The 23,994-nt window shown below is 42.7% G+C and overlaps 1 protein-coding gene across 1 annotated transcript; it reads left to right on the top strand.

The window, feature by feature from the left end:
• The first annotated feature begins 92 nt into the window (after positions 1 to 92).
• LOC149451578 (cytochrome c, somatic) lies at positions 93 to 16,562 on the top strand. The gene is made up of 3 exons (XM_089690440.1): positions 93 to 248; positions 3,867 to 4,054; positions 15,839 to 16,562. Exons 2-3 carry the CDS (start codon positions 3,886 to 3,888, stop codon positions 15,985 to 15,987), a joined length of 318 nt encoding a protein of 105 aa, XP_089546566.1. The 5' UTR covers positions 93 to 248; positions 3,867 to 3,885; the 3' UTR covers positions 15,988 to 16,562.
• The last annotated feature ends 7,432 nt before the right edge of the window (positions 16,563 to 23,994 follow it).

Below are 23,994 nucleotides of genomic sequence, written 5' to 3' on the forward strand. Positions count from 1 at the left end.
TAGGAAATATCTCGGCTTGCCACGCCCATCCTATTCTTCCTGCCAATCGCCATGTGATAAGCACGGAACGCGTAAAACCATTGGACAGAGTTGGTGCTGGGCGTGGTGCCGGTCTCCAGCTGCGGTGACGTCAACCTGCGGCTTGCGAACACTGGTTGGATGGAATTAGCCGGAGGGCGGATGGAGAGTCACGTGTGAGGTGGACATCGTGATCTGCAGAGCGGTGCGGACAGTGACCGAACAGTCCGGTGAGAGGGGGAGGGGAGAGAAGACAGAGCTAGGTGCAGGGGGAGGAGATCACGTGATCGGGGCAGATTGTGGCCATCAGCTGGGTGTCCATCTATGGACGCCTTTCTGTTTGTGATGTTCTCATAGACTCTTGTAGATCATGCAGAGCAATGCATGCTTGGAGTCAGCATCACCTGTATGTCATCAATATGCTCCGCCCCTTTTTAGATGTATTTGTATCATGTCTATAGAGAACTGGACGTATATAGTCGTCCAGATGTGCGCCCAGCCATAGTATGTGTCCCATGGTCATTGGTTTGTATAGGCAGATGTACACTGAATTCTATGTACGGCCTTCTGCATCTGTGAATGAGTCCTAAGGGCTGGTTTACATGTGTGGATGGAGGGCGGTAAAAACGTGGTAGAGCTGCATTGTTAAAGAGGAGTTCTGGCCCCCCTACCAAAAATTAAAAGTTAGCAGCTACAAATACTGTATCTGCTGACTTTTTAACCACTTGCCCTCCAGAGGATTTGTAACACAGCGCCATATCGCAAAAAATGGCCTGGCCAAGAAGGGAGTCTTCCTGACCAGGCCATTTTTTGCGATACGGCGCTGTGTTACTTTAACTGACAATTGCGTGGTCATGCATCGCTGCACCCAAATTAAATTTGTCCTTTTTCCCCACAAATGGAGCTTTCTTTTGGTGGTATTTGATCGCTTTTGAGTTTTTTATTTTTTGTGCTATAAAAAAAGACTGACAGTTTTGGAAAAAAAAACAATGTTTTTGACTTTTTGCTATTAAACATGTCCAGTAAAAAAATGAAATCAAATTTCGTCATAAATTTAGGCCAAAATGTATTTTGCTACGTCTGCTAAAAAAAAAAAAAATGCCAATACATGTAAATTAATTGGTCTACGTGAAGGTTATAGCATTTACAAATGGCGGTATATATAGGGATTTAAAAAAAACATTATACTAGTAATGGCGGTGATCGGCGACTTATAGCGGGACTGTAGCGGGTATTCTCACACTGGGGGGGGAACTGACTGCCACTGACATCTCAATGACACTAATAAAGTGATCAGTGCTAATAAAAAGCACTGACACTGTACTAATGACACTGGGCAGGAAGGGGTTAACATCTGGGGCAATCAAAAGGTTAACTGTTTGCTGTGTTACTGTTTCAGCATGCTGCTTTGTATTGCTCTGTTATGCAGAACAATACAAAGCAGCATGCTGGTGCTGACAGGGTAGAGATCTGTGTTTGCATACAGACCTCTCCCCTGTCAGTGTTTCTCGGCGATCACCGGGTGCCAGCGGGGAATCTCCAGCTGGGACCCGGTGATTAACAGCTATAGCCACCAATGGCGTTGCGGGTAGGCTGGTGCGCATGCGTTCCCTTCCCAGAAATGCAAAATCACATATATTTACGTGATTTTGCGCAGCCCTGTAGCAGTACTTATGCTATAGGGCAGCCGTGAAGCAGTTAATATTAGGGCACTTACCTGTCCAGGGATCCAGCAGAGTCCTCACCCAGAGCCGGTTCGTCAATGTCGGGTGATGGCACCGCCATCTTGACTAAGGGAAACCAGTGGTGAAGCTGTGCTGCTTTACCGCCGGTTTCCTACTGCACATGCGTGAATCGTGCTGCGCTCTGTAAATGGGCCACAGTCCTCTGGGAGCTGTAAAATGTCCCAGATGGCTGTGGGGGGGAAGGGGGGGTGAAACTTCTGGCTCAGTTCACCACTCCCCCCCCCAAAAGTTGCTAAATGTGGCGGGGGGGGCAGATAAGCAAAGCTTCCACTTTTGGCATGCAGTAATGCCGCCCAGTACAACCCATTCAAGCTTGGGTTGGCATTTTGAGGGTTAAAACGGGTAGAGAGGAGGCGACCTATCACCCCTAACTGCAAACCGCAATCTCTGCCGCTAATGTAAAGCCAGTCATCACCAGAGTCATGCCTTGAATGGGTTAAACTGTCATGGTTACCGGGGTGCTACTCCGTTGTGCAGCACCATGGCAACCACAGATGTAAACAGAGGCCTAAGATTGCACTGTCCGTCTGTAAAAGGGTAGGAGGCTTTTTTTGCACTTTAGAACCATTGCAAGTCTTTTCTCTTTCTTTTTCTATGCTGTTTACATTGTTGTAGAAATTTTCCTTCACTTCCTGTTCCAGAGACCACAGGAAGTTAGATGAAATCTCCCAAAGTAAGGGGCGTTGTCCTCTTAGTTGTCCCCAGAACAAGTATCCCCATTAGAGGATTTCGCCTCACCTAAAATATTGGAGCTCCTGTCACTGTTCTCGGTGACAGTAGAGGAGGGGATCTCCCTAGTGGAGAGTTCATCACTTTTCCCAGCATCTTCTCTCCGGCTTCCTCCAGGTTTCAGTCCTACAATGTCTTGATTAGCCGTAGTGTTTTTTTTTTGCTCAAAAAAGTCCAAAAACGCTGTTTTTCAGCTTTATAGCGTTTTTACAGCTAAAAATAACTCCTCTATAAACCCACTAGTTCAGGGTTTTTTTTTTTTTTTTGCAGCCAAAAAACACACCCTTGCCAAAAACGTTGCCAAAAAACGTTGTACCATGTGACCTCTGATCATTCACATATTTCACACGTAGTAAGCAATGATGTCAGAAGTGACATCTTGCTTACCACTCTGCATGTGATCACTGATTGGTCAGTCAGTGATCACATGATCGGGACCTCGCACAGAGGTCCCGTACGACGATCGGTGTTCCACTGTGTCCGGAGGAACGCGGTGCTGCGCTGTCCCAGGGAGTGCGCACAGGCAGGGGGTGGGGAGGCCATTTATAAACGGCCACCTGCCCCTGCTCTGCCACCGTCCGGCCGTTTATATACAACGGCCAGACGGGAGGTGATTAAAGGCTGCAGCTTCAGCCCTCATGCACACTGGACATTTTGATGCTTGTAATGTTAGCTGTGTCAAGTCACATTAAAAACGTGAGTTTTGTAGCGTTTTTGCATTAGTGTTTAGCGGCATTTTATTATTATTATTAATTTATATATCGCCAGCAGTTTGCTCAGCGCTTTACAATATAACGGGAGACAATACAGCAACAATACAGTTCAATACAAGAGGGATAGGAGGGCCCTGCTCCTCGGAGCTTAATTTCTCATGTTTGCATTTTTCAGCGTTTTTTTTTTTTACAAAAAAAATATTTTCTTTTTGCTCAAAAGAAGTCAAACGCTGGTTTGTGCCGTTTTGCCATGTTTTTCAGCGTTAGAGTGTTTTTAGAGCTAAAAAACTCCTCTAGAGACCCACTAGTCCTGGGTTTTTTTTTCCAGCCAAAAAATGTCCCAGCCAAAAAAACATTGATTACAGTCTGTGTGCATGGACACATAGGATAACATGCTGGGGGGTTTACTAGCTGTAGAAAAAAATGTCAAAAGCCAAAAACAGCCGCTGTAAAAACGTCCAGTGTGCATGAGGACTTAACACGACTTTGGCAGCTGTTTAGAGAGGTCAGAGTCCTATTTTCAGCAGGTCTGAGTTACACAACACACTGTTTCTGCATAGACAAGCAAGTCTTGTCGTATTTTCAGCACACGTAACCTAACTGCTTGACTTTTTCTTCCCCCCCATTCATTCTTGTATGTTTTTTGTCTTTGTTCCTATAGGTCTGAGGCAGAAATCACAATGGGTGATGTGGAAAAGGGGAAGAAGATTTTCGTCCAGAAATGTTCCCAGTGCCACACTGTTGACAAAAATGGGAAGCATAAAACTGGACCAAATTTATGGGGTCTTTTTGGTCGCAAAACAGGACAGGCTCCAGGATTTACTTACACTGATGCAAACAAAAGCAAAGGTATCCTACATGTAATGTAACCCAGCAGTCCTCATCTTTCTGCTCTTTCATGTTGTGTCAGAGCAAGTGATCTTGTATGATGTATAAAGAATCCAAATGGCTGCTGCTGTAGAGCAGGCATCATAAGGTGTCTGCCTTTACTTTCACAGCGCTGCTAGAACCCCCTGAAAGAAGCTAATCTTTGGACGTCAATATGAACCATTCGCTGACTGCCATACATATATTGTGTATGTCAGGGGCGGACTGACAACTCATGGGGCCCCCGGGCAATAGGGGATCATGGGGCCCCTGTGTCCTTGCCCAAACTCAAAAAGCCTAGGAAAAAGGTACCAGGGGCATCTCATGGGGCCCCTTACTGACCCCGGGCCCTCGGGCAGTGCCCGAGTGTCCAAATGGTCAGTCCGCCCCTGGTGTATGCGTCTTGTCAGCAAGTGGTTATGACAAGCTCAAAACCGCAGCTGCAACCATTATCTTGGTATCACTTTTTACAGCCTGCGATTGGCTCAGTAAGGCTCCATGCACACTAGTGCTTTTTTTTAAGCTCCTAGTAGCTTTTATTAGCATTTATTTATTTATTTTTTTGCTCCTAGAAGCAAAATAGTGTTATCCTATGTGTCCATGCACACTACTTTAGGCTATTTGCATTATTTAAGCTTTAGGGCTCATGTACACTGCAGCTGATAAACTCGCGTTTAGGAGCTGTTCAGCGTTTTTTTCAGCATCCCCAGAACTCACCCTGATGTTTTCCTATGTGTCCATGTACACATCTTCATTTACAGGCATTTGAGTTTACAGTTGTTTTTTTGAACGCAGAAAACTTGCGTTCAGCAGTCGATTTCATCAGCGTTTCAAACGCAAAACGCTTCTAAACGCAGCATATCGCATTTATAAGCGTTTGCGTCTGAAAATGTTTTTTTAACTCTTCCAGTTCCCGATGCTGTCCAGAGCATTTTTCATCATGAAAAATGCATGCAAAGCGTGTTCAATGTACTCAGATGGACAAAACACTAAACACAGGATGTTCCTACCAAGCGTGTCACACATTGTAATGACCAATTCACACCTCGGACCTCTCCCACCCTTGGAAACAAAAGATGTTAATGACCATTCACACCTCAAATTCCTCATGAAGACCCCCTGCCAGGTGGCCTTAATGACTCCCTCCACCAGACCTTTCCCACCCTTGCAAACAAAAGAAATGTTAATGAGCAACGCGCACCTAATTATCTCAACACATACTGCTGTCTCTGCTTCTACTCGGTGTATTTCTCAGAAACAGTCTGAAATAGTTAATAATTTACCACTTTTCAGTGCATTCTGGGCATTTGGAAGGTTCTCCTGTGCTTATCTTTAAAAAACGCTTCTAAACACGCATATAAACGCATTATGCAAACGCGGCTAAACAGACGTGTTTTTAAACCTACGTTTTCCAGCAGTCAGTTTTCATCGTTCAGAAGTGTTCTGTGTACATGGGGCTTTAGCATCTAGAAAAAAAAATTGTTTTTGTAGAGTTTTTTTGGGGCATCTTTCCAGCAGAAAAAAACACTACTAAATAGCTCCGAACAGCTTTTTTTTTTCTAGCGTTTTATTTTTCCCTATATATACTGTAAAAACGCTAATACAACACTAATGCTACTAAAAACGTTACCAGTGTTTTTTATCCAGCGTTTTTTTGGCTTTGCAGTCACCCAATCACTGAAGGTTCCCCAACCACCCCCCCCGCCAGGGAACCAGTTAGCTGCTTTAGAGGGTAGAGAAGATATTGAAGGTCTAATAGACCCCTGTTGTCTCCTTAAAGAGTACCTATCACCTGCTCAAAACTATCACGTAGGGAGCTTGTTAAAAATTTTAAAAGATACAAAATAATTTTAATAAGAAAAAAAATCTCAAAAGCATCTCCTCCCCCTACATGAATATACAAACATGTGTAGGTCCAGTGCTCATTAGTAAACAGTGATTGCACCACAGGTGGGGTATTGCCAAGAATGTCGGAGTGAGAGCAGTAATTCTCTATGGTCATCATTTACGATTAAAGCATTACCTATGGAAATTCATGAGCACTTGCAATTTTGAGTCTTGACATGTTTGATATCTCTTTATTTGATGCAACCACATTTTTTTATAACTCCCCCCAAAAATTGAGTATTCGATTGTATTTGTGTGTTCGTTTATGTGTGTTTAGTGTAGTTTTACCTGGAAATTTGTTTTTGATAAACGGCTACACAAATATCATGTGACATAAAAAAAATTACAAGAGCCACCATTTTTTTTATTGGGGAAAGTAATTTTCTAGCAAAAGCTGATTTGAACTTCTGAAAAAAATTGCTCTGAACAGCAAGGGGTAAATTATACAGCAGGTAAAAAGTATTGAACATGTCACCATTTTTTCTCAGTAAATATATATCTAGAGGTGCTATTGACATTACATTTTCACATGTTGGTAACAACCCATGCAATCCATACATACAAAGAAACCAAAATAAATAAGTTCAGAAATTAGTTTATGTGTAATAAAATGGAATGACACAGGGAAAAAGTATTGAGCACACTAACTGAAATTTATTTAATTCTTCGTACAAAGTTCTTTGTTGGAAATGACAGCTTCAAGACTCCTCCTGTATGGAGAAACTAATCTCATGCATTCCTCTGGTGTGATTTTGGCCCATTCTTCCACACAAACAGTCTTCAAATCTTGAAGGTTCTGAGGGCCTCTTCTATGAACTCTGATCTTTAATTCTTTCCATAGATTTTTTTATTGGATTCAAGTCAGGTGATTGGCTCGGCCATTCTAGCAGCTTTATTTTCTTTCTTTGAAACCAACTGAGAGTTTCCTTGGCTTTGTGTTTGGGGATCATTGTCTTGCTGAAATGTCCACCCTTGTTTCATCTTCATCGTCCTGGTAGATGGCATATTTTTTCAAGAATGGTACATTTTTCCATTCATCCTTCAATGATATGAAGTTTGCCAGTACCGTATGCTGGAAAAACTCCCCACACCATGATGTTCCCACCTCCAAACTTCACTGTTGGTATGGTGTTTTTGGGTTGATGTGCAGTGCCATTTTACCTCCAAACATGGTGTATTGTAGGCATCCAAAGAGTTCAATTTTGGTCTCATCTGACCAGACTATATTCTCCCAGTATTTCTTCTTCAGCAGTGGAGTCTTGCGCAGTGAGCATGCATACAGGCCATGACATTTGAGTGCATTACTTATTGTTTTCTTTGAGACAAATATACCTGTTAATTCCAGGTCTTTCTGAACCAAGTGGTCCTTGGCTCTTGGACAAGTCTTCTGATATTTCTTTTCACTCCTGTCAGAAATCTTGCAAGGAGCACCTGGTCGTGGCCAGTTTATGGTGAAATCATGTTCTTTTCCACTTCTGGATTATAACCCCAACAGTGCACTGAAACTTTCAGAAGTTTAGAAATCCTTTTGTAACCAATGCCATCAGTATGTTTTGCAACCATAAGGTTGCAAAGATCTTGATAGAGCTCTTTGCTTTTTCCCCATCATGAGATGTTTCTTGTGTGACACCTTGGTAATGAGACTCCTTTTTATAGGCCATCAATTGAGACTGAACCAGTTGATATTATTTTTGCATTGACAAGGGGCAGGATTGCTTTCTAATTACTGATAGATTTCAGCAGGTGTCTTGGCTTTCCATGCCTTTTTTCACCTCCCTTTCTTCATGTGTTCATTACTTTTTCCCTGTGTCATTCCATTTTATTAGAAAAAATATAATAGGCTGCACACCCATAGGGCTGTCCCTTATATAAATATTCACAAAATCAAAAGTAAAGATACAGTGCATCGCAGATATGCATCCCAAACCCCTCCACAACGTCCCCTAGAACCCCCCCAAAAGCACCCCCCAAAATGGAGGGAGATAACCAATCTGACCCCACCACAGTTGGATTCTGTTTACACTACACAGGTTCACTGTAATGCAAGTTTTAGAACATCCGCTGTTGTATGTCAATGCGCTATGCACGCTTACATTCCTGTACATGTGTAAAAATTATTCTAGCTATAATATAATCCACTTCCACAGAAGCAGGTGTGATTTACCGTATTTTTCGCTCCATAAGACGCACCTGACCATAAGACGCACCTAGGTTTTAGAGGCAAAAAACAGGGGAAAAAAAATTCTGAACCAATGGACTGCAGACACAGTACAGGAGATGGCCAGAGACTGCGGACGCGGTACAGGAGATGGCCAGAGACTGCGGACACGGTACAGGAGATGGCCAGAGACTGCGGACACGGTACAGGAGATGGCCAGAGACTGCGGACACGGTACAGGAGATGGCCAGAGACTGCGGACACGGTACAGGAGATGGCCAGAGACTGCGGACACGGTACAGGGGATGGCCAGAGACTGCGGACACGGTACAGGGGATGGCCAGAGACTGCGGACACGGTACAGGGGATGGCCAGAGACTGCGGACACGGTACAGGGGATGGCCAGAGACTGCGGACACGGTACAGGGGATGGCCAGAGACTGCGGACACGGTACAGGGGATGGCCAGAGACTGCGGACACGGTACAGGGGATGGCCAGAGACTGCGGACACGGTACAGGGGATGGCCAGAGACTGCGGACACGGTACAGGGGATGGCCAGAGACTGCGGACACGGTACAGGGGATGGCCAGAGACTGCGGACACGGTACAGGGGATGGCCAGAGACTGCGGACACGGTACAGGGGATGGCCAGAGACTGCGGACACGGTACAGGGGATGGCCAGAGACTGCGGACACGGTACAGGGGATGGCCAGAGACTGCGGACACGGCACAGGGGATGGCCAGAGACTGCGGACACGGCACAGGGGATGGCCAGAGACTGCGGACACGGCACAGGGGATGGCCAGAGACTGCGGACACGGCACAGGGGATGGCCAGAGACTGCGGACACGGCACAGGGGATGGCCAGAGACTGCGGACACGGCACAGGGGATGGCCAGAGACTGCGGACACGGCACAGGGGATGGCCAGAGACTGCGGACACGGCACAGGGGATGGCCAGAGACTGCGGACACGGCACAGGGGATGGCCAGAGACTGCGGACACGGCACAGGGGATGGCCAGAGACTGCCGACACGGTACAGGGGATGGCCAGAGACTGCCGACACGGTACAGGGGATGACCAGAGACTGCTGACCTTTGGGGAGGGAGGGAGATGTCCTTCTTCTCCCAGCGCCGGCTTCTGTGACAGCCGGGTGCCCACTGCGCATGTGCGAGAAGCGCTGCGCTTTGTGAATGGCCCGGCGCCTTCTGGGACCTGTCATGTGTCCCAGAAGACACCGGACCATTCACAAAGCGAAGCGCAGTGGGCACCCGGCTGTAACAGAAGCCAGCGCGGGAAGACTGTGCAGCGCTGGAGCGAGGAACAGGTAAGGCCCTGTAAGAGAGAACAGCTGAGCGGCCAGCCCGGTATTCTGACATGGTGGCGGCAGAAATACCGGACCGGCCGCTTTATATTCGCTTCATAAGACGCACTGACATTTTCCCCCCTTTTTTTGGGGGAAAAAAGTGCGTCTTATGGAGCGAAAAATACGGTACATACTTATACAGGTAAAATACTAACCAGTAACACAGATGTTTTACTAGCTAGTTTTACTGCATCTGTGTGCAACGGCCCATTGGAATTAATGGCTGCCCATGGCACAAAAGCCCTTAGGTTCACTAGGGTGTAACGTAACAAATGAGCTGCCCCCATCCCTGTTTGGACAGCTAGTGGATGATCTACTCCCCCCACTAGCTGTCTCAAACTAAAATAAAAAACACTTTGCCGCCCAGACAGGTCATTCATTCACAGTGGGGGAGATTTACTAAAGCTAGTTCACTCAGAATCTGGTGTAGCTGTGCATGGTAGCCAATCGGCTTCTAACCTCATCTTGTTCAGTTAGGCTTTGGCAATAAAACCTGAAAGCTGATTGGTTTCTATGCAGAAGTGCATCTGATTTTGCATTCTTCAGCTTTAGTCAGCAAACCCCAGTGTTCTTTGAATGGGAAAACTACAAGTCTTGACAGCCTTTGCAGCTGTCAGATTTTAGTTCTCTATGAACTACCAGATTGCTGTTTGACCGTTCTAGGTAGTTCATTGAGCTTCCTGTCAAAGTGTATTGAAAGTACAGGCAGACAGATACAATCTGCAGGACTGTGGTATTACACTCACAATATGCTGATCTTGGGTGCAATGCCTTACAGGTGCAAAAATGTGCTATTATTATTAATAAATATAATTTTATATACCATATATATATATATATATATATATATATATATATATATATATATATATATTATACTTACACAGGTGTACCTTGGTTTACGAATGCCTCGGTTAACGAATGAAAATCCATTGAAAATAATGCCTCTGTTTACAAATTGTTTTCGCAATACGAAGTGTATGTCAGTGTCGATTCTTAAATGCAATTGCCAGCTTTTTTTTTTTTTTTTCTTCGTTCTAGCTCACAGAATTAGCTGTCACTTTCCCTGGAGCAAAAGGATACTTTGTTTCTTTTATCTCGGACTCAAACTAAAAGTCTGAGTCCAAGATTTTTTTTAGCTGGGGGGAAAGTGACAGCTGATTCTCTGAGCCATAGTGAAGAAGAAAAAAAGCCGGTGATTGCATTTAAAAACCAGCACTGACCTATAGTGACTTTTTTCTGACCTCCCGGAACGGATTAATTGGTTTTCAGTGCATTCCTATGGGAAACCGCGCTTTGGTTTACGAATTTTTCGCAATACGAAACGTCCCAGAAAACACATTAAATTTGCAAACCGAGGTGCGTGTGTGTATGTGAATATATGTATGTATGTGTGTGTGTGTGTGTGTGTATATATATATATATATATATATATATATATATATATATATATATATATATATATATATATATATATATATATATATATATATATAATTTTTTTTTTTTATTATTATTATTTTTTTTTTTTAAGTAGACTTATCCTTTAAAGTGCCCAAACTTTAGGGAAAGGTTAAAACCCCAGCAGGGACTTTTTAAGGTCTTCTGGGAAGCGTTCCCTTCAATCCCTGTCTTTTGTGAGATGAAATCTCCCTACAGTGAGGGAAACTCACATCTTAGGGAGTTGTCATCAACAAATTTGTCCCCAGAAGACTTTAAAATGTAGTATTTCCCTTTTATGTTTTGTCTCCTTGACAAAGGATTTCCACTTATCTGTTTCTTGGTCACCAGGACAAATGATTCGCCCAGTAAGGACACAGCAATAAATGCTTAGCAGTGATCTAACGCTTCCCCACTTTTTCCAAAAATTATAAATTTTTTCCTTTACATACATTTCAAGCCACACTCACATTGCTGCATTTGATGTAGTGCATTTTTTATGTACAATGCAATAAACGTGGCTGGACAGCTTTTGCTGAAGGACAAGCCATAGAAAACAATTGGCTACCATGGTCCAGAAGTTGCTGTTAGTGTCTATATCCCCACAACACCTGAACGTGGTGCAGGAAACCTGCATTCCTGTGCATATCCCGTACCGCATTCAAAACGCACTGCCCTTGCAATCTGCAGCGGGTGTCCTTAATGCTAATGGCACACCAAACGCAGTGTGTTTGCCTGCGCCAGATCACACGGTTCAGAAGTACTATGCAATGCTGTTGCTCTGCATTTTGTAAAGTAGTGCATGAACTACTTTTGCTGTGATCCAGCACAATGGGCTGAAATCTCACTGCACCCGGATTACATGTGAATCACACAGGAACGCACAGCGCGTTCCTGTTCGATTCATAGTGTGAACCTGCCCCTAATGAAAATCTTCATGCCTTGAGTTCAGCTTTAACTTTGAAGACGTAGGATTGTAGGGAGGAAATGTAGGCTTCTCTTTTGTACTTGTACAGAGGTATCCCTGCTATTAACAGCTCCCCAGATCTCTGTAAACGTGGAGCCACAATATCCAATGGCACATAGCACCACCTACTGGTAAAATCAATTTGACTTCTTTTTGGATAAGAATGCCACTTAGAAAACTATTTATTTGTTGTCAGTTTGACTTCAGCCTAGCAATCATTATAAATGGCAATAGGACAATCTTTCCTGATGCCATTCATGTTGCTCTTTGAGGGCAGGGATTTGCATCTTTGAGGGCACTCTAATGCATGCAGATCCTATTTAAAAGATAACTATATACTTTCACAGATAATGCATTTATCCTTCTTGCCTAGATCGTCCTCCCCCCCTTTAAAGTGTGTGTAAACCTTAACAATGAGCTTCTCTTATTTGCTCCCTTTTTGTTCTGTTTATTATATCATATGAAGCATTTTGTTTGATGCTATGCAAAAAAGAGCCCTTACACATAACTTTTTTTCTTTTTACCAGTTCTAACGACTTAAAAAATCATAATGTGTAAACAAAATTATTTGGGATGATTGCGATGTAAGCTTTCTAGCTTTTTTTTTTTGTCTTAGAGATTCTTCTTCTCTTTTTTTTTTTTTTTTTTTTTTTTTCTTTTAATCAAACAGAAAAACTTTAAGCGTAAACCTTTCCAGAGCAAGAAAATCACATTGCATCATAGTACATATAGGACATACTGTTCTCCAAGCAGATAAAGAACAGTAAACAGTATCTTGAATTCATGAAGGTACCAAACAAATGTGTGAATTGATTAGTTGTCTGCTGCAGTACAGAGCTCCCTATCCACTTCAGCACTTCAGCTCCAGTGACGTACTCGTAAAGCAGCTGCAGACATTATCCTGGTTTCCTTTATTTTTTTTTTGTGTGTACGGCAGATGGTCAGCTTTTTTGTAAAACCAATCCGAGTGGCTAATTAGCCTCTGAATCGTTATTACAAGCAGTAGAAGGGCACGTCTCCCACTGCCTTCTATTGCTTTCTCCGGCTCTCCATCCCACCAGGAAATCTGAGTGACCAGCCAGCGCTTCCGCCGATTGATCACAGAGACAATCTGAATGGCTCTGATTACCTCTAGCATTTAGGAACCAGAATGCAATGAGCATACATCACTTCCGGTTTCCCTGTATGTAAACGGAACACTTTTTAAAAAGGAGAATCATTTGATCTCACCCATCATGGTGTGATCAAATGCTTTTAAGGGCACAAGAGACTTCTGGGGTCTTATAGACCCCCAGATCTCTCTATATAGAGTACCTGTCCCTGCGTATTGCTAGCACAGGGGATATTTACATTCCCTGTCATAACAATAAAAGTGATAAAAAAAATTAAAACCACAATGTAAAGATTAAAAAAAATTTTTTTTTTTTTTTAGCGCCCCTGTCTTCCCGTACTCACACACAAAGGCGACCGCACACGTCTGTCCCGCACGTGCGCAAACAGCGATTGTCCCACATGTGCGAGGTATCACCACAAACATCAGACTGTGGGCAGTAATTCTAGCACCAGACGTCCTGTGTAAATCTAAATGATAACTTGTAAAGGCTTTTAAAGCATTGCCTATAGATAGTAAAATGTACGCCATTTGTCACCGGCATGCACAATTTTAAAGCGTGACATGTTTAGTATCTATTTACTTGGCATAACATCATCCTTTTTATATTTTACCAAACAATTGGGCATTGTATTGTGTTTTTGTGCAGTAAAATTCAAAAAAGTGTTTTTTGTCTTTTTAAAAAATTGTATTTGAAAAGCACTGCACAAATACCGTGGGAAATAAAAAAAAATTGCAACACCCACCAATTTATTCTCTAGGGCCTCTGCTTTAAAGAAATATATGATTTTTGGGGGTTCTAAGAAATGTTCTAGCAAAAAATACTGATTTTTACATATCTTAGGGCAAGTTCACACTACATGCGTTTTCAGTTGCTTTTTTTTTTTTTCTGCATCCAAAACAGAGTAGGTTATATGGTTGTCATTGTCCTAGTTCACATCAGTGCTTGCAGTTCCAGTGCATTTCGGTTGCAGAAAAAAAGTAGAGCATTTTTTCTGCACAACACTGTACTGGAATGTGGTAAAATGCACTGGCACGCACATGTCCCTATTTAAATTGAAGAAAAAGAGAGAGTTAAAAAATGAACTGGAATGTGTAAAAATGCACTGGAACGTGTAAAAAAAAAAAAAAAAAAAAAGCGCATGCATCTGGACTGCATTTATGTAGTGCGCGTCGGCCCTTAACCTCCCTGGTTGTATTCCCGAGTGTAGCTCGGAGTTAATTATCAGTGCCAAAAGCGGTAACCCCGAGCTACACTCAGGAATACCATGCAGCGTTGCTCTGGGATCTCTGTTTCACTTACCTTGTCCTGCGCTCCCGCGATGTCCCCCCCTGCAGCGTCCCCAGCCAATGCCAGCATCCGGGTTCCGGTCCCTGCGAGCGTCGGGACGTACGGGGGCCGGAACTGGCGGGGAATTTAAAACTTTTAAAAAGTGACGTTCACAAAAAACACTAAAATCATAGTAAAACATTACTGTATCAAACCATTTCACATTTTGTCCCTAATGCTTTGTTCTGTGCCCTGCCTGCATTTTTACTCTTCTTTCTGCCTGGAAACTGAGAAGTCCATGGCATCCAAAAAGCGTCCCTTTTATGTCAAAATCGGTTTTAGACCAGCTAGAAAACCGCGATAGTAAATTAGAACCACTTGCAGAATTGAGTGATAATGATTCGTGGGGCAATTCGTCATCAGACACTGAAAACCATTATGCGACTAAGATCAGCGATGTGCGAACTTGGCGAAATATTTCAAATTTCAGTGTTTTTGGTTTGATTATATTATTGAATTATTATTACTATTTTTTATGATTATTTATTCTATTATAATTTATGATTTTGTGTTTCAAATTTTATCATACCCGGGATGTTTACTAGACTCTTGTTCGGACAGATATCAGTGAGTTATTCCTAAAAATTACAGGCCTACAATAAAAAACAGCATACTTCCATGCAAAAAAAGTACCGCTTTGAGCACAGAAATACTGACATAATCAGCCCGCCTGGAGGTTAAAGTAGTTAAATCCCTCTCCCCTCTTCAGTAATCATTCTACCTCAGACTAAATACAGAGGGCACAACCCAGGTATGTCAAGCCAGGGCTCACAAAGTTTTTCAAATTTATCCAACCCCCATGTTGGTAAATTAGGCATTCATTCATAAGTGTATCTCCAACATGGGGTATCCATGTCTTAACCATAGGAGGTGTTGCTAACTTCAAACAAAGCAGAATAAGTTTATGAGCTAGGAACAATGCCTTTGAGATGGCCCCTCTATTTAGCTCTTGCAAAGTGAGTCTAAAACACCCAGTATGCATTTTTTAGGATTTGAACAGAGGCTTGGAACACCTTGTTTAAGGCGTCCACCAACCCTCTCCAGTATATGCGTAGATTGGGGCAGTGCCAGAGTCAGTGGATCAAGTCTCCATGGTCCCTGCAACATCTGCCACACGTTATATTATCCAGAATCCCCATTTTGAATAGTTTTGCAGTATAGTGGGATCACATAAGTATGTCTAATTGGGAAAGTTGCTTTGTAACACTGAGAGCATTGTTGGGCAGCTTGTAAGGCCACCTCTCACTGATCTTCCTCTATGGATCCCACATCTCTCCCCCAGTACCTCGCCACACTTGATGGGAAATCTTTAAGAAAAAACATCAACAGTTGGGCATAACATTGAGAAATAAAGCTCTTGAAGTTTCAGTACCCTACTTAAAGTTAAAAATTGGGTCTTAGAGATTCTTAGCTATGGAATGAATTCTGACCTAGGATCAAAACTTCAGATCTGTGACAATGGACAACAAACAATGCTAATGGATTATTATTTTCTTTTTACAGGTATTGTGTGGGGAGAGGATACTTTGCTAGAATATCTGGAAAACCCAAAAAAATATATACCCGGAACCAAGATGATATTCGCTGGGATTAAGAAGAAGAATGAACGCTTGGATCTAATAGCCTATTTAAAACAAGCGTCATCGGAGTGATTAGTCTAGATTAGAAATGTTAAAAGCCATGTTTGCAGCTACCAGCTACATTTGTGTCATTGTAAATGTCATATTCATCTAACAAACTACAAGAAACACTACGCTGGATGTCAACTGGAGGGGTGATGCAAAAGTCTGCAATCCGTTGAGGCTTATGAAATGTGTTTTGGATGGCTACATAAACGGAATCTATTGTGAAAGGGTTGGTTCATCTAAAGCTATTTGTAGGTAGATGGTGGTCAGTGAAATCACACGCTGGCTTCTAAAGTCTCTTATGACCGCAAGATCTCTACTCTGGAGCTCCGTTACTAAACACTCTCAAACTGCCTGTTGGGTTTTTAGCTAACGTTACATTCTGAATAAGGTGACAGGAGGAGTGAGACTCTAGAATGGAGGAGCACAGCTTGGTTCTCAAGGACACTAAATAAGTCAGTGGATGATTTGTTGAGCAGGCATCTGCCCAATAAAGAATCCGTTTTCAATGGACATACCCTTTTACATAACTGTGAATTCATATTTATGATACGTTCTATTTTATGTTACACATAACTGTTAATAAACTAATATTACAGTAAGTTTGGAGTGTCTTCTATTTTTTTGCTAATGCTAACTTATTTCTGACCCTCACATGTGGCTCTGTTTAAACTTCGTGGGTCATACCATTTCAGACTTAAACTTTAAAAGGAACAGCAGCAAACATTGCTCCTGTATAGATGTGCAATGCTGAACAATAAAAGAGGCATTGATCATAAATGACAAGTCCCAGCACATGACTGATTGATTACCAGTGTAACTCTCTCATGTCATGGTTCTCTAGCTCAGTGTTTCTCAACCTTTTTTCAGTCAAGGCACCTTTTAAAATTATGGACAGTCTTGAGTCACCCCATTCTCTAGATCAGGGGTCCTCAAACTTTTTAAATGGGGCCAGTTCACAGACCTTCACACTGTTGGGGGGCCGGACTATAGTTTGAAAAAAATATGAACAAATTCCTATGCACACTGCACATATCTTATTTGTAGTGCAAAAAACAGGAAAAAAACAATACAATATTTAAAATGCACTGTAACGCACTTGGCACTGCCATGCATTGTACACTGTAACGCACTGGACACCGCAATGCACTGTACATTGTAATGAACTGGACACTGTAACACACTGGACACTGTAACACACTGGACATTGCAATGCACTGTACTCTGTAACCCACTTGGCACTGCTATGCACTGTACACCACAATGCACTGTACTCAGTAACACACTGGACACCGCAATGCACTGTACTCTGTAACACACTGGACACCGCAATGCACTGTACTCTGTAACACACTGGACACCGCAATGCACTGTACTCTGTAACACACTGGACACTGCAGTACACTGTAACACACTGGACAACAAAATACACTGTAACATACTGGACACCGCAATGCACTGTACTCTGTAACACACTGGACACTGCAGTACACTGTAACACACTGGACAACAAAATACACTGTAACATACTGGACAACGCAATGCACTGTACTCTGTAACGCACTTGGCACCCCCATGTACTGTACTCTGTAACCCACTTGGCACTGCCATGCACTGTAACACACTGGACACCGCAATGCACCGTACTCTGTAACGCACTGGACCCCGCAGTGCACTGTACTCTGTAACACACTGGGCAACAAAATGCACTGTACTCTGATACACTGAACACCGCAATGCACTGTACTCTGTAACACACTGGGCAACAAAATGCACTGTACTCTGATACACTGGCCACCGCAATGCACTGTGCCTGGTGTGCTCTCCTCCTTTCCTCTCCTGTTGCTCCTCTGGCTGCAGCAGGTGAAATCCAGGGCTTGCAGGCTGCCGCTCGCTGGGCCCTTGCGGCCGAGGACCCAGCGAGCAGCCTAGCTATTTGCCGGCCAGCACGGTTTTTTTTTTCTTCCCCCCTGTGAGTCGTAGTTTGAGAACCCCTGCTCTAGATTGTCTAAAATTTTAAAATCGCACCCCATTCTAAAATGTGAAAAACTATTCTGATAGTTTTATATAACACAACAACATCTACACATGTAGGACACCCAACTTTAGAGGTGATTTATTCTTCCAAAGAAAATACACTTTTGCACACTGGTACTGACTAGTATTCCAGTGTTTCTCTTCTCCCTCAGTTTTTCTCCATCACTGACCTAATGTGATCCCAGCACTGATGGAGAGGGGCAAACAAGGATGCTGTGCAGGCAACCAACATCCTCCTCATCAACGATGATGTCATTGGTTGTCAGGCTGCCGGCTAGAAGGTCGTAATGGTGCACAATGAAAACCCGTGGCATTGTGTAACTAAAAGGCAGGCTAGTTCCACCTGCTGGATTGTATACATTGTATAAGCCTTGGGTAATTTGTAGACATTTTGCCAAGGCACCCCTGAAGAAACCTCAAGGCACCCCAGGGTGCCTGGGCACCCTGTTTGAGAAAGACTGCTCTATAAATCCCTAGCTGTTTGTAGCCCCTTCTCTTTTGTCAGCAGCCCACTACGGCAGAATACAACTGTGGAAGTGATGTAATGTATTCTTTTGTTTCTGAGCATGGATGGTCGTGGTCTTCCAATTTTTTTCAGACAAAAATATTTTTGTGCTTGTCTCTTTGGATAATGTTGCATGAACTGTTGTAATTGGCGCTTGAAAGCTGTGTAATAACGATCGGATTATCGCAGGATCACGTCGAAAGCAGTATTTTTGTCCAATTTTCTTATCATATGAACTAGCTATTAGCCTAATAATAGTTAGCTTTTGACTGAACCTCCACTTTAACCAGCTTACCCACCGCTGTATATCAGGTATACTGCTACACAGTGGCACGGGTGTGCAAAATCACGTATATATACGGGCAGGGGGCGCACGCGTGCCCTACCCACGCCGCCAATCACGGCCGCGGATGTCAATCACTGGGTCCCGGCTGGTGATTACCTGCCGCCACCGGGTGATTACTGACAATCACTAACGAGGAGGAAGACTGTTTTGTTTACTCCCTCCATGTCAGCTCGGGCACACTGCTTGGGATGGCTGTGTTGTGTGTGTGTGTGTATATATGTATATATATATATATATATATATATATATGTGATTTTGTATTTCTGGGCTGCATTTGTGGCCACAGCTGTCAATCACCGGGCCCCGTCCGGTGATTCCCCGCTGCCGCCCGGTGATTACCGAGCATCTCTGATGGGGAGGAGGACTGCTTTGTTTACTAACAGTCCTCCTCCCTGTCAGATTGAGCACACTGCTTTCCACAGCAGTGTGCTTACAGTGCAACACATACCCCCCGCCCCCTAGTAAAACACTCCCTACACACAGTTAACCCTTTGATCGCCCCTCACATTAACCCCTTCCTGCCCAGTGTCATTAGTACAGTGTCAGTGCTGTTTTTTAGCACTGATCACTGTATTGGTGTCACTGGGGTTGTCAGTGACACCAAGTTAGTTCCCCCCAGTGTCAGAATGCCCAGCGCAGTCCCGTAGTCCTGCTAAAAGTCGCTGATCGCCGCCATTACTAGTAGGAGAAAACAATCCCAGTATCTATACCGCCATTTGTAAACATTCTAACTTTCACATTAACCAATTAATTTACACGTATTGGGATTTTTTTTTTTAGCAAAGACATGTAGCAGAATACATTTTGGCTTAAATGTATGACTAAATTTGATTTTTTAAATTTTTTTACTGGACATTTTAATAGCAAAAAGTCCAAAATATTGTTTTTTCCTAAAAATTGTCGCTTTTGTTGCTTATAGCGCAAAAAATAAAAATTGTCAGTTAAAGTAACGCAGAGCCATAACACAAAAAATGGCCTGTTAAGGAAGAGGGGGTAAATCCTCTGGAGGGCAAGTGGTTAAAGGATCTGCTACTGTTAGCTTAGTGCCAGATACAACAGCATACCTTCAGAGGTCTAGTGGTGTCTATACCTCGATGGCCAGAGCTGTTTTAGCAGCAAAAGGGGCTGTTTTTTGTCTGTGTATTTTGCAGTTTTCTGGGAGTTCAGTCTAACGCGATAACATTAAAAAGGATATACCGGTAATGCTGTTTTTCTAATTGGGCATAGAAGGATTTTACAATTTATATAATCAAAGTAATAAAACGGTTAAATGGTTAAAAAAAAATCACAGAACTCAACAGTTTAAAGACTGCAAATACAGATTTCAATCATACTACTTTGGTCATCTCAATCTGCTCAGCACAGAAAGGCAATCTCTCTGCCTCACTGTACTGTAAATGTGCAGATGGCTTGTGATAGCAAGATAGTTCCTAAATGTGTTAGCGGCTTTCCTGGATGGTGTCACGACTCAAATGGCAAGTCACTCTTTGCTATTCACAGATTTACAGGACAATATGTTCTAGCATTGATTGCGGGTGGACACGTTCCATGGCACAATGCAAATTTTATAAACACATGGCACATCGGAAATACACAAAATATTGGTTCTATAACCAAGTTCACAATCCTTACCAGCAAAAAGTAAAAGGCTGTAGCATGTGCTATGTACTCACGAGAGGGAAAAATCAGAAGAAACTGATTAATATTATATTCCTAATATACACTTTTTAAAGAAAACCAGTCATAACTGGGCTTATGTAAGAAATCTTAAAGCAAAAATTGCCCTACAATCAGCCTCGAAAAGAAGACTTCTAATTGGCAACAACCATCGATATTCAAGATTTGTGGCCACTACTGGTATCAACTACTTCAAGATGTGTTTAAAATTGCATCCCCTGCTGTATTGTATGGTTTCACCTGCTGTATTGTATAGCTGCTGCATCATTGTGTCTTTTTTGGGGGACACCCGAATGTCCACAAGAAATTGCCATGTAATAGCATACAGATTGACTTGCTCTCTTTTGCCCATGAACAGAACTAGTAAAAGGGTGTGTGGGAGCCCTTCACATGTCTAATAGGGCCTTCCCCTCTCATATTAGTTTAGGATAAATTGGGTAATAATAATACTATGAACATCAGTCCCATATAGGAATCTTAAAAGTTTTCTTTTTCTTATGAAAGTCCTGAAGGTAATTTGAAGCTGTCCCAATGTTTTTTTTATATTATAAAATCAGAACAATAATACAAAAATGAAAAGCTAGTAGCCTGCAAAATGCCCCAGGCTTGTGGGACTTATGAGAGAGGGATATAGTAAATTGTCAACAGAGTCAATTAGTCACTGAGTTGGTCAATGTATGAATGCAGTGCACAATAGAAAAGGAAATGACAGATGTATGGTCTTCTGGGGATTTTTCATTATGGTGGAAGGTCTTTTATACTGTGCACTCCTGAAAGAACCATTGGTGAACTTGCTTCCTTTCCTCCTAGCTACAAAACACACAGCCAGGCACACAGCACTTTCTTCACTCTTTAACTGGCCTGAAGGAAATGTCTAGGGGTGTCTTTTTAGGGTTTTATTGGAACAGTGAACTTGGAAGGGATGAGGGGAGTATGGGATACAAAAATGTCACACAGAATCTCTAATGTTGACAATTGACTAGGACCAAATTATCGAAAACTGCACAGTCACTAACTTCTAGCACTCACCTGGCCATAGGATCATTGGTTGCCTCCTTCCAATATCCACTGGGCACTCTCCAGTGAGGAAGAGACGAACCCACACCACCATAGGACAGCTGGACACCTTTCCCCAACTTTCTCCAGGTACTCTTCAGTGAGCTTCCCCAGACCCAAACAAGCTCCAGGACTAGATTTTGCGAATAGGCTCCCCAACTAAAGCCTCAGCTGGGACCTCAATGTCTTCTAGATGGCACCTTGAGAAATCCTGCCCCAGTGGCAGAGCCCCTGCACAGGGGTCTCCTCCAGCAGGACTGGACCCAGGAATTCTGCTCTTCCTGTCTCAGGCCCAGACCTATTATGGGCTCTCCCACCACCTACTGGACATACTTTCCCAAGGATTGGCTGGAGTCCCATAAATATTGAAGCTGCTTACTCTGTTCTTAATCCCACTATAATTCTAGAAGTCTCTATAATACAGGGGGGAGCGATCAGAGGATCAGTCTGTGAGACACTGAGCAGGCCTGCATAATCAACCCATTCTCCACTGATTACAGAAAAGCTAACTAAATTTACCTAACAGTCTACACTACTCTGGGATGGTGTGACACCTATAAGAACTTGTAGCCCTCTGAAGAACTCTGTTTACTTCATAAGTGGTCCATGATTGTACTTAACACTTCAATTGGTATTTAAAAAAAACTATAGAGATATAGATAACTACTGCTGTTATAGACATTTGAAAGCTCTTGAAGGTTTATGCTCCAGGATTGGCTTTTTATCCTTCTGTTACTTCTTAGTAAGTCACTGATAAAAACAAGCATGCACACAGAAACATAGGCTTGGCTTACATCTATTATGTTTCTTTATTTATTGAAGGTTTTTCTGTAATTGGTGACTGGAGTGTTCTGCTGGAAACCACTGAGACATGGCTCTTAAACAGGGTGTGACAAATTCCCCCAGTCCCCCATAGCCATATTATATACTGTATGCTTGGAGTCATGTTGGGACCCAGACAATGATATTATTCCACTTTTATTTTGTTTGAGGAACCTCTGTAGATAGGTTGCTTTGCTGACTTGTACCTTGTGAGCATCAATTTATTACTGAGTAGAAATTCATTCTCAAATTTTCACCACTGAAGTAAATACAGAGTAGGAGCTGAGCTGCTAAAAAAAACAAATTGAATGCCTTTTAAGCTAGGTTCACACTGCTATGATACAATTTTGATCCAACTTTTAGTGCAATTATGTACTGCAAGTTGGATGCAACTTTGATAAAGTTTGTGTGTTCTATGGGGCCAAAATTGCACTGTGATCGCACTTCCAAAATCACTCCGTGCTGAGTCACATTAGTGTGAATGGACACCACTAAAAGTGATTTCCCTTGTCATGTGATTCTGTGTGACTCAAGTCACATTTGAAATTGCAGTAGTGTGAACCAAACTTTAGTCTTCTGTGAACTGAGGAATTACATAAATTGCTTCACAGTGCCTGCAGCTAGTAGTCAGTGAGTCTTGTTTTAAAGATTGTTAATGCTTGTTGAGAATATATAACTAACTGAGTGTCCACAGCCCTATACTTTAGTGAGGGAGTGGCAGCTGGTTGCATGGGCTGCAGATGAAAGGAGTTTCTTTCTGGGTGCTACTTCTCAGGGCTAAGAAGGGAAGAGGATGAGGGCTCTATGGTTAAAATTATTTTCCAGTTCTGAATATTGTACATTTTGGATTTCATAACAAATTCCAGATGAAGCAATGCACAAAGGTTTGGTTGAGCTTCTGTGATGGGGTAGTAAGAGGGTGAGAAATGCCTTGTGTGAAAATTGGCGGACACTATAGTACATGCAGACTTTCTGCTGAAGCAACTCTAAAACTCAAACCTCTGGTTACTAGAAAAAATAAGCAATGTGAGGCAAGCTGGTCATTGTCACACAGGAAAATGGGGTCTTGCCCACACAAATATAGGATTTCAAGAAGCTGGTATTTTCAAAAATTCTGGGACTCCAACAGCCCATTGCAGTAGGCAAGTTTTAAAAGAGAAGTCAGCTGATGTAGCAGAATCACTCCAAGATTTGGAAGGATCCCCACAATATTGTCTGGTTGACAACTGGCTCCTGCCTGACACTCCAGTGACAGTCACTGCTCTCCGATCTGAACAGACCAAGAACTGAGATCTGTGGTCATGTGATCACTCAGCTCTGGGTCTTAGAGTTGACGAGGGACAGCTGCTGCATCATACCGATGCTGCAGCATAGAGGTGAGTATGAATGTTTATTTTTTGAAAACCCCAAACTTCTCTCATATCTATTTCAAGCAGGTAATACAGTTATAGCCATTAAAATATTCACATATTCTTAGCAATAGTAAAAGAGAATTAAAGCATACCATGCCTGACCTTTCTAGCGGCATGTAATGTCAAGTAATTCATTCTCAGATCTCAAAGATCAACAAAGGCTCTTAGGGCTCATTCAC

This window comes from Staurois parvus, unplaced genomic scaffold, assembly GCF_062004578.1.
Source record: "Staurois parvus isolate SC_StPar_1 unplaced genomic scaffold, SC_StPar_1.0 ptg000530l, whole genome shotgun sequence".
Classification (NCBI taxonomy): domain Eukaryota; kingdom Metazoa; phylum Chordata; class Amphibia; order Anura; family Ranidae; genus Staurois; species Staurois parvus.

Coding starts and splice junctions, on each gene's coding strand:
- LOC149451578 (XM_089690440.1), top strand. CDS start 3,886: ATGGGTGATGTGGAAAAGGGGAAGAAGATTTTCGTCCAGAAATGTTCC. Junction 4,055..15,838: donor TGATGCAAACAAAAGCAAAG/GTATCCTACATG, acceptor TTCTTTTTACAG/GTATTGTGTGGGGAGAGGAT.